General features: G+C 33.0%; 2 protein-coding genes across 3 annotated transcripts; one reads left to right on the top strand and one right to left on the bottom strand.

Annotated features, from left to right (window-relative positions):
- Positions 1-477: 477 nt before the first annotated feature.
- LOC110991410 (probable splicing factor, arginine/serine-rich 7) lies at positions 478-4,288 on the top strand. 2 transcript variants are annotated; one of them, XM_022256767.2, is made up of 4 exons: positions 481-1,399; positions 1,471-1,631; positions 2,944-3,084; positions 3,365-4,288. In XM_022256767.2, exons 1-4 carry the CDS (start codon positions 683-685, stop codon positions 4,146-4,148), a joined length of 1,803 nt encoding a protein of 600 aa, XP_022112459.2. In that variant the 5' UTR covers positions 481-682; the 3' UTR covers positions 4,149-4,288. The 2 variants fall into 2 exon arrangements, with proteins under 2 accessions (XP_045490468.1, XP_022112459.2); XM_045634512.1 differs by lacking the exons at positions 2,944-3,084; positions 3,365-4,288 and adding an exon at positions 2,008-2,077 and having other exon boundaries at positions 478-1,399.
- Positions 4,289-5,049: 761 nt separating this feature from the next.
- LOC110991404 lies at positions 5,050-11,010 on the bottom strand. The gene is made up of 8 exons (XM_022256752.2): positions 10,685-11,010; positions 10,318-10,554; positions 9,603-9,834; positions 9,241-9,416; positions 8,519-8,641; positions 7,097-7,239; positions 5,657-5,828; positions 5,050-5,226 (listed from the first exon to the last, which is right to left on the bottom strand). The coding sequence occupies exons 1-8, from the start codon at positions 10,793-10,795 to the stop codon at positions 5,113-5,115; spliced, it is 1,308 nt and encodes a 435-aa protein (XP_022112444.1). The 5' UTR covers positions 10,796-11,010; the 3' UTR covers positions 5,050-5,112.
- Positions 11,011-11,775: the final 765 nt, after the last annotated feature.

Here is an 11,775-nt window from a genome sequence, read left to right as displayed (position 1 = left end):
AGTTATTTGGGAATGACAAAACCCATATACCACTTTCAAATTTTCCATTTCTTCTGTTAAAATATGCTCTCTCGTGCGTAAAGAGTTTACCTTTCTCTCCAGTTTAAATTTTTGTTGACTTACTAAAACATTTATTATAAACATATATTTAAAACTAGTATTAACGTTGCAAAAATAATATAAAATAGTAATAATAAAATTAAACTTAAAAAAAAATAATCCTTTTTTAATAAGATGCTTATAGTATACCAGAATGCAGCTGCTGTTTTAATTCTATAATTCTATCATTAAGCGCCATTAATTTTTGGCAAATTTTGGCAAAATATTAAGTAAGTTCGAGTTGCCGCCAATTTTTTGCTTTTTTTGGCCTGTTTTAAAATTTGTTACTAGTCGTAAGGCCAAAATAGTTGATAGATATTTAATTTTTTTCCATACTCTATAGTCGCATAACGTTCTCTTGTCGTATGTCACTGTCACATTTGTACTCGCTTCCGAATTTCGGCCATCAATCAAGTAAATCGACGCGAGCGTGTTGCGTTCATTTTTCATCTTATTTCTTAACCCATATAACTTAACGAAGTTGTTGACTTTGGCTAAGAAGTATATTGCCGCAAACATAAATATTTAACAACCATGTAGGAGTGATATCAAAGAAGCGTAGATAAACTCATGTACAGTTCCAATGTGTAAGTCTGCCAAAATGGTTTCAAACAGCACACGGGTGATTCAAGTCACCAATATAGCGCCACAAGCTACTAAAGATCAGATGCAAACTTTGTTTGGCTACTTAGGCAAGATCGATGATATAAGGCTGTATCCAACAATAAGAGACGTGTCGTGTCCAGTGCAATCGCGAATATGTTACGTCAAATATTACGATGCGACAACCGTGAACGTTGCTCAGCACATGACCAACACTGTATTCATCGACAGGGCGCTGATCGTTATACCTTTGCCATCAGGGGAAATTCCAGATGAACATAAAGCTTTAGAAATGTCTAGTAATGGTACACTGGTGCCTGGGTTGAATACTGTAGAACCTCGCCTACCACCACATGTAGTAAATTCTCTGGAAGGAGTACCACCAAATCAAGTAATACAAACTTATGATCCAAAAATTGCTGAAGCAGGTTTGCCACCTTATCCTCCTATACCGGCTCTTTATGATTCTAGAAGGATTGAAGAGATTCGGAGAACAATTATGGTAGCATTTGTTGGTGAGTTAACTAGTCAACAGTTAATTGACTTTTTCGGTCAGGCGGGAGAAGTTTCGTACCTGCGTTTCTGCGAAAGAGAAAATGATCCAACTAAGTTTGCATTAATTGAAATGGCAGAGCAAGAAAGTATAATAAAAGCATTACAATTTAATGATATTACAATAGACGGTCAAATGATAAAGGTAATTTTTTAAACTATTATTCTAATGATTACTTTATTATATAATCTAATATATGTGTTAAATTCTATAAGGTTCATCATTCAACACAAGCAATTTGTAAACCTCAAACTAAGAGCAATGAAGCCGCACAACGGGAGATAGAGGAGGCCATGTGCAGAGTAAAGGAAGCTCAGAATTTTATTTCAGCGGCCATCGATCCAGTCATTGGATTACTGTCTAAGGACAAAAGAAGGTACCCCTTATTTATTTTTAGACTTTCAGTAAATCAAAATTTTTTAATGCTGCTAACCAGAATCAAGTCAATAAACCTCCAGCACATGTTAAATGCCCAACAATATTTTATCTGAAAAGAACAACAATTAATTACATTGCAGAATAAATTACTGCATTTTTGCATATCTTGTTTTATTGATTGTCACTTGTTTATATTCATCATGTGTAAATTTGGCTTGGTTTTGCTTAGGGTGGCTTAATTATTCATATCGAATGGCAATATTGCCTAATTGCAAGGAAATGAGGATAACAATAGGAGTAATTTATCAGTAAAGGTAGCAACAGACTTGCAACACAATATGTAATATGTTTGTGGCGATCTTGTTACATTGCAGAGTAGCATAAGATGCAGCGAATGCGTGTTAGCTCAGCTCAATCGTGCTCCACATTTATTCTCGAAATGTACAGCATAGAGGTAATGTCTGCCCTTCCTTTTTAATTTATTTTTAATCCTGTCCTTAGCAATAAGACAAGTTAATAGAGTTATTAGTCACATATTTGCCTAAAATTACTTGTCTCATTGCACTAGATCATTGCAAGTCAGTTGCTGTCTTTATTTGTTTGCATTTACAATCTACGAAAAGGGTCAGTAGTAAACTTAATTTAGTTTTATAGAATATAACCCAATCTCCTATGTACAATATCAACATCACTCAGGTTTGTATTGGCAATTATTATTTTCATTAACAGTGTCAACTAATGTAATAAGGTAAGTAACTAGCAGCAAAATGAGATCTGCAGAGGTTGGGGTTGGATGTAAAGGATTTATAGTACTAAAACTTGTTGAACAATGGTCTTCACTCATTATATAATATATTGAAATACATTTTATATTGACTAAGTTTTTTTTTAAATCTATTATTACCACGTCATGAAAGTTTCAAAAAGAAACTATTTTCAATTCCTTTCTCAACGTAATATTGCCTTAAATGTACCAATTTGATAAGCCATGCTCACTTTATACAGTGTTGTTGGTATATTTTTACTTTACTTATATGATAAAAGTGTTTAGTTTAAGATAAAGGTGATTCATTACGTTTTATAGTTTTTTGTTAGTACTTCTACATAATGGACATCTGGAAACTTTGAATAAAAATTATAAATGTGATGTTAGATAATTTCTATTACTGGAGTCCATGAACAGTATTCACTTACCATGCAGTAGCTGTATCAACTATATAATTAAAATCTACCAAAAATTATTTCTGACAAGATTCAGGTTCTATTTCATAGTACAATCACTATTTATTATATAAGGGAGTTTGTAACAGGACTCGGTCTCGTTCTCGATCCCGCCGCCGTTCCCGGTCCCGGTCCCGGAGATCCCGCTCTCGACACCGTGGGAAGAGGTCTCGCTCGCGATCCAGACATCGTTCCCGCCGTTCGCGATCCAGAAATAGGCATCGTTCCAGGTATATTAAGTATTTTTTAGTGTAATACCTGTTCAGTATTTATCAACTGTGATCTATTATCTGAATCACGATATTTATATCGGTATCTATAATTCTATAAATGTCATAAAATACGAGGCAAAAATGATAATAAGAAAGAAATAATAATTTTATTGGCACTATACATACTCGCATCCTAAACGGGGTAATGGGATAATTTTCGATAGTTTGAGCTACACGTCATATTTGGTTCGCAAATTTATAGTGTTATAAAAATAGTTTTTATTTTAACTATTTCCAGGTCTCGTTCTCATCGTCGTAGTTCCAGACGCTCCCGATCGCGGTCGCGGCATCGCAGCTCTAAATCGAAACGTGATCGTTCTCGTGATCGCGACCGTGATCGCAAAGACAAGAAAGATTCTGACAAAGATAAAGAAAAACGAGAAGAATCTAAATCAATACCAAAGGAAGAAAAAGATCCAGAGACAAAGGTTCTAACCATTGAGCCTGAAACCAACGGAACTGCCGAATCCAAATCAAAGGCTTCAACGCCGGTCGAAGAGAAAACTAAGCCGGAACCGGAACCAGATAAAAAAGTTAAAGAGAGATCTCCTTCAAAAAAGAGGGAACGATCTCGATCTAGAGATAGAAAACGTGAACGTTCCCGTTCAAAGCGACGGTCCCGATCGAAGTCTCGAAGAAAGCGCTCCAGATCCCGCAGGAGATCACGATCCAAAGATAAAAAGAGATCACGTTCGAGAGATCGAAAAAGGTCTAGATCACGTAAACGATCCCGATCTAGGGATAGGAAAAGGACTCGATCCAGAGATAGAAAGAGAACTAGGTCCAGAGATAGAAAGAAATCCAAGTCCAGGGATAGGAAACGCTCGATTTCTCGCAGTCGTCGATCTAAGAGTCGCTCAGTCAGAGACTCTAAGATTTCGCACGACAGAAAATCTAGAGATAAGACTCCAAATCTTCCCCCGGTGATTGAGGAGACGAATGCTTCCATGGCTGAACGGTCGCCAGATTTAGGTGATGAAAAGAATTCACCAGATAACATGGACATTTCCAATTCGCCTTAGATATTAAGTTACCGATGACAAAGTTGAAGAAAGTCTTGTTTTTTACCTGCTGTTTGTATAATTTGCTTTCATTTTACCGATTGTTTGTACATGCATTGTGATTTGACATGTATTTTAACAAATAAATCAAATTTTAACAAGTGTTAGTTTTACATTTTAAATTTCTAATTTAGCAAAAAAGATAGTTTGAATTCGTTTAATTATATATATAAATACAATATATTATCTTCAATTTCACAGATCCAAACCTCTATATTTTTAAATTTGTTTGCACTTCAACTTACATATTTAGCTTATTTTTTTCTTAAATGTACCTCAATTTTAACTAAAATTCATTTTACTTCCACTTCGACATGAACTAAGTCTTATTTGCAATTCAATATTTAATTTCACGCCGTGAAATGCTTAAACATTATACTGAACTAAAAAGATAAAATGATATCAGGAGAATACGAGGTAAGCGTTTTCATATTAGAGATTTTATAAGATTTATTTTAGCAGTGTTGGTATTTTCAACCATTCTATATGCTATTATCAGCTGAAATAAAAAAAAACATTTGTTTTAGAATATTCACCGCATTATAGCAGTATACTATCACTTCTTCAACTCTGGTAGTTTAAAACCTTACGTACAATATAAAGTAGAGTTATCCACGTTAAAGGATATTCTAGACGCAGTATATTATAAGGAGTGGCTTTTAAAAGGCTCCCGCAGATGGTTGCCAAACGGGGAAGCACCATTCCCCGGTTACTGCAGGGCTCCGGGAAATGAAAAATGCCTGCCAGTTTTGTGTAATTGTGAGAAATTAACTGAAATATGGAAGAAAATGAAAAAAGGAGTCGGAAAAAAAACCAAGTACAAATAATATTTCCTTACATGTTGACTTGATAATAAACTAACTTCAATATTTATAATATTTATTGAGAGTAAAATACATAGACACTTATACAAATTTTAGACAATTCAAAACGGCAACACATCAAGCATAGCGTACTTCCACGTCCATTGTCGCGCGAGGGCTTCGAACTTCGTACGATCTTGTACGTACATCTCACCTAGTTCCGGCTCCATACAAACCTAAAATAAAAGAATCAATAAAACTTCGTATATTTTTGTTAAAAACACAAACTATAATATCGTATACAAAAAAATAAATGCATAATAGTAATATGACACAGCCACTAAGAATCTACTAATACATTAGGAATCCGAATTTTGTAACACCTCGACATATAAAATCAGAATTGCATGTGATCCATTTTTATTTAATGAAATGTCACAAAATCTATAGCAAAAAGTCAAAATGGAATAAAAGGTACTCTCGCAACAAAGGATTTTTTAAACTAACATAAGTAAAAATTAGTCCATTTTATTTATTTCAGTTTTTTTTTTAATTATATTAGCATTAATCATATTAATATGTGTGGTATACAATGTTCATAGGGTATACATTTTGCTTCATCTAATAAATTTATTATAAACGAATATAATAAAAGTGCCAACTTACATTAGTATAAGGGTCTGTAAGTAAACTCTGTATGGAGATGAGGACTTTGCTGATAGTCAAGGCCAACGACCAATTGTGGTGGACAGAGTCGATTCCCACATCACCATGACGAGAGACATTTGGGTGCAGGATACGAGTTAAGAATCTCACCACTGGTGGACTCATTGGGTATCTATAAATAATTCGAACACAATAATATTAAAAAAAAAAATAAGTTCGATTATAGTTTCGCCGTGAAATTTTATATAATTAATTTTAAAAATACAGTTATTAATTGTATTTACAATAAAAATATATAAACTGAATGTAGATGGCGACATTAACTTCAGACTGTTACAACAAATAATTGTAAGAAAATATTAAAAATACTGTAAGCTAGTATATATATAAGCTTTTTCTCGAGATGACTATATGGTGAGAGAACGTTGCGGTATTTGCTACCGCGGCTTATAAACAGTCTACCTTGGCGAAATCGATTGTACTGAGCTAGTAAGCAAAATAAGCCTTCGAACATATAAAAAAACACTTAGAATTATGAACATATTGCACGTGCCGAGAGTAAACACAAATTATAGAGGGAGGAACTTTATGGTTAGAGCAGCAAACAAATTTAATAACTCAACGGAGGACATTGATATGTTCGCTTGGAGTGTGGAGGCAGCAAGGAGAGCTCTGGTACAAAATTATTTTAACCAGGATGAATGAAATGTATTGATTTCATTTTCATTGTCAACAAATTAAATTCTGTTTATTGTTTTGTTGAACACTAAAAATTTTTGAAATGTTTAGGTACCTTCTTGTTATATATATATATATATATATATATATATATATATATATATATAATGAACTATTTGTGAAGATTTATAATTGGCCCATGTTATGTATATATTCATCTATTTTTGTATTGTGCTGTGTATCTTCTTATGAATAAATAAATAAATAATCAGATACCAACTGATCTGCTACCTAAACAGAGACCAACATAAACTCTAAATTAAAAAAACTACTTTTACATGCATTCGTCGCGCTCCAAAACAAGACTGCTATGGTTACATTAATAAACCACATAGGTTTTCCAATGTAACATTTTGTACTACATTATTTTGTAAAATAAAGAGAAAAAAAAATATGATTGAAGACGCTCTTACTTTAAGACATAGTCTTAAATTCATAAGCAAATTGCTCCATCTATGTTTAGCAAGACAGCCAACAGGTTGGACTGCTCCTACATCCAGTAAATAATTTGCGTTTTGTTTTTATTAATTCAACTATTATACCTTTAAAATATTGTTACTATCTAATGAAAGGACTGTATTGTCTAACAAATAAAGACATTATTATTAGCTTACTTGACACATATCGGAGTCATAAGTTTATCTGTGGTAACGTTATTGAAGGCTCCACAGAGCAGACAAAAATAATGAATGAAATACTCACGAATAGGGCACTTGTACGTAAAGAAAGAAGACGCCTCCCTCGTAAGGCGATCCAGCCGGTCCGGTGACGCTGGCCTGCCAGTGGCAGCACTTCATGTCCAAGGGCGTCGCTGCAATGCCTTCGGGAGGATCATTGCGTAACATCTAAAATAAAAAAAATAAAATACGTTTATTTTGGAACATAAGATCATCTAGGTATCACTTATTCCACGTCAATCAATTCAAGCTTGTAGGCATCCCTACTCATCGGCAAAGAAGACAGAGGGTGTGGGCCGAGAGAAAAAGCCGGCGTAAAAAACTCTCGGTACTCTTTTAAAAAAGCAAATCATCAAACAATATTTAAAACAAATATATCAAATTAATTAGAGGTAGCCTGCCCAGCATTAGTCCCAGGCCCTTTTATCAACTAGACTTTTAGAAACTAAGTAATTTAGAATTACATATTTTGATGAAACTTGAACTATTCCCTAAATTCGATTTGGGGTCCTTCAAGAAAAGGGCGTACAAATATTTAAAAGGCTGGCAGCGCATTCGCGAGCCCTCTGGCATCGAGTGTACGTGGGCGGCGGTATCACTTAACATCAGGTGAGCCTCCTGCCCCTTTTCCCCCTATTCTATATAAAAAAATAGGAATATTATATTCAAATAAAAATTATTCCGACAGGACTTTTGGATGCAGAGATTTTTGGACAATAGAATTTAAGACATGTTTGCGGACGTGGTTAACATAATTGGATCATCATACCGAAATACTATATCGTAAATTAAAATCGCTAAAAATCATAAACGTAATTAACATATCAAATGGCGCTCCCGGAATACCAGGATCCAGAATAAAGTGGTGATTGTCAGTTAATCATTTACAGAATTTCTGAGCTGCACAAAATTGTATGTAAATTTACGTGCAGTAATTTTTATATTTATTTTATGACGTGTTGCGCTAGTACTTCTGAACAAGACTAAATACAGATGCTTGTCAATCTTAATCTATATATATATAATGAAAATGGTCTTCGTTTGAGGCTCAATCACGCCTAAACCACTAATCGTATCGACATGAAACTTCCACCATTCGATGTGAAATTTTTCCTAGATGGTTTATGGCTATTTATTTTTCTATGAATTTTTCAAATAATTTAGAAATTTCTAGAATTCTAACGTTCCTTCATTTCCTTTCAACCCTTTACAATCAACCCCCTATTTTAATTTGATTTCTTTGATTCTTTATTTTTGATATTTAGATAACTAGCAAGAATTGTAATTTAAAATATATTCTCTACATTAATAAATATTAATTTATTACCCTACATAAATCATTCTTTTGAACACTTAAAATTATTTTTATTGACCTAAAAAAATGTTTCTTACAAATAATATACATGGCAAAACAACGTTTGCCGGGTTAGCTAGTCCTAAGATATACCTTTAATTCGCTGCGTAGTCTGTTCCACCTCCAGGCATTTTCTTCACCGCTGGGTGCGGCTTGAACACACATTTGCACTAAACAATTGCGGCAGAAACAAGACTCCACCAAAGATTGGTATTTCTGAAATAAAAATGTAATAATTTTTTATGCTTTGTTTGCCACAAATTAATAACAATATTATTTATACGAAAATCAATTTTAATAATAAACGTATGCTTGTTTAAGTGTTAGGCATAACACATACGTGGCCTACACATAAACAGATTAATTAAATTTGAATGTTTAAAGATTTTTCCGACGTAGAGAATTTATCTGACGTTTCGACGCAATTTAAAATTAAATTTAAATAATTAAAAGTTTACAATAACACATAACTTCAATCCGTTAAAAAAGTATTTTCTTTAAATGTCTAAAAGTTATGTTAATAAAAGACAATACTAAATTTGAATGTATTTATCATCCCTTATATATGTTTAATTGCAGAATTATTCACAAATCACAGGCAAAATGTACATTAAATTAACTTCATGTATTTAAAGCGTCCTTTCAAGGAATAAACATCGTGAGAAAACCGGCATTATACCAAGAAATCCATGGCATAAGTCAGCCACAGAAGGCTGATCACCAACTAAAAATAAGTATCAAAATCAGAAATCTGATACTAAGGCCTTAAGATTGCACCATTGGTTCTTTTACATGTATAAACGTAATATTCGCACCCGTTGCCAATCAAAGTCAGTAAACATAGGTCTGAACAGCGGCCATCTGGCAGCTGTGAATGTGGCCCATCGTGGAAGTGGAACACGAGCGCGGACCAACCTCTGCCAACGCGTACAAACACATGCGCAGGCGCAGAGCGACATGTCGTCAAGATATCGGAATATGCATAGTAGCACTGTAAAGATAAAATCTTAAAATATCTTTTTAAAAAAAATATTATATCTAATGATTAATTAAATTAACTATGATCTATTAATGAAAATGAAATAAAAAAATCTTTTTTATCTTAAAAAATCAAGAGCTTTCTGTTAGACAAAAAAATATAGGAAACATAAGTGTCAACAATAATATGTCATTTTACCTTCTGATGGCAAATGTTCAACTATTCCCAAAGGCAAATTGTCTGGAAGACGAGGAGTAGTCAAAGCTTGGAGAGTGTGAGGAAGGTTAGGTGGTTGTGGTGGAGGGGCATATCCAGGGATGAATGGGTCTTTTACTGCTGACCCCGAACCACAGCTGCCACTGCCACTAGGTCCAGAATTACTGGCTCTGCTAGCATCGTCTTCTGGGCTTGTTTCACTGTCTAGTGATGTCTGAAAATTGTCTATATAAGTAAACATAAGTTAAACAGTTTGGTGATTTTTTGATATTGTTGTAAATGTTTGTCCATGTTTTGATAAAATAAAAACCTAACACCATGGTAAAATTATTGGTTTATATTTTTAATGTTATTGCATTATAAGTAAAATTATAATTTTATATGTCTCTCCCTCCTTCTAGGGTTCAAAGAAACTCTCAATGATTAAATATAGATTTTAGAATTTGTTAATATAGTTTTTAGAACGTTAGTTTTTACTAATTACGATGAATTTAAGCTCAATTACAAAACAGGTATAACAGAAGCACAATAAATTTAAAATTATCACTTCCTAACATGAATTTAAACACTAACTTAAATAAAATAAGAAAATATTAGTTATAATTTGAAAACAGTAGTAAACTTGACTCAATTTAAAATGTGATATATCCATCAAATTTGTTTCCTGACAACTTTAATAAATTTCTTTTATAATTACCCTGATACGCCACCAAGCTGGAATTGGGAAAGTTCTATTGGATTTTTTCTCTGAGCTAAAAATTAAGTCAGAAGGTTCGTCATTTCCAGAGTCTCCATCATCTGTCTTTTCAGTGCAAAAGTATGAGCAAGGCAAATAGGATTGAAATTCAGGAAACAGAAAAGTATGGCATGTGACACATACTGGTTCACCAAAACTTGGCCCATAATAACCATTACAAACAGAGCATATTGAGTTCTGAAATCAATTTAAACACTTAAAATTATTTTAAACATAAATAGTAAATTATAGAATCAGAAAAAAACATTAATTAAATGATAAAATTAAATTAATGTTGTAAAATAATAAGGTAATAATTTACACTTACATTGAATTCAAATGCTGGTGTTCTTTCAATTGGAGAGATAGATGTTAATTTGTCATCATTATCTTCTAGTTTTTTAACGAAACTAAGAAATTCAGCTGTTATTAGAGACATTCTGTAATGAAAGCCTATGCAATATCAGAAGCAGGGAATTAGGGGCTTCTAGTGAATAATAATTGCCTATACACAGTTAAAACTTCACATTTAGTACCCAGTTTGTTTATTGGGACTAGCAGTTAATCGATTATTACTTGATTTTGCAATTGTTTTGAAAACATTAGGAGACTAAATTTTTATGATTTATCTCAAAATATTTACCTTTATAGTCTGTGGTTTTCATTTTTTTTACGCCCGTGGCGCAGGTCTTTCGACCGTAGCGCCTAGTCTTTCGTAGAATTTTTCCTTTACATATTAGGATCATTTAAGTCTTTCGTAAATTTCGAATCCATGTTTTAAGTTATGTCAAATCGCTATCAATTGTTGTTGTAAATCCATGAGTGAATCCAACCCGAGGTGTCAAATGTATTATTAGTTGTTTTGTCAGTGGAAAAGTAAAAAAATAACAAATATCATAGTAGTTCAAAAATCTTTAGTTTTAATAGGTCAGTATTTAATCTTTAATTTAAGTCAGCCTGTGGTTGTGTTTTTAATATTTATTTATTAAACGTAAAACTACAGAACTTAAATAAAGAAATCTAAAAGAGTACTTTACCACAGAAAAACTGTTACACCGCGTTAGATTTCTAAATCGCGAGGTACATGTAACTAACATGAGAAAGTAAAAATTAAATTAGTTGTTAATTAATTACTATTAATTGCAGCAGGTTTATGATGGCAGAGGTTGTTTTTATAAATTCAAGATATTGAAATCAGCTTATAAAAAATTGTTTCATCTAAATAACAGAATATGAGGGTATATTTTTCTAATCCCGGATCTTAGACTATCATAGACATGGCGGCCTGGGATCAGTTCAAATTTTGGCCGCGTTCAGACTTAACTGACGCGCACTCTAGTGTAGGGAAATGAATTTTTGTACAATTTCTAGTATTGTTAATTGTGTGTCTGTGACAGTTGGATCAGATAAAATATTCTA

This window comes from Pieris rapae, chromosome 3 (assembly GCF_905147795.1).
Source record: "Pieris rapae chromosome 3, ilPieRapa1.1, whole genome shotgun sequence".
In the NCBI taxonomy this organism is placed as follows: domain Eukaryota; kingdom Metazoa; phylum Arthropoda; class Insecta; order Lepidoptera; family Pieridae; genus Pieris; species Pieris rapae.
The sequence above is the reverse complement of the archived record's forward strand: the minus strand, read 5'-3'. Positions and strand labels throughout refer to the sequence as shown.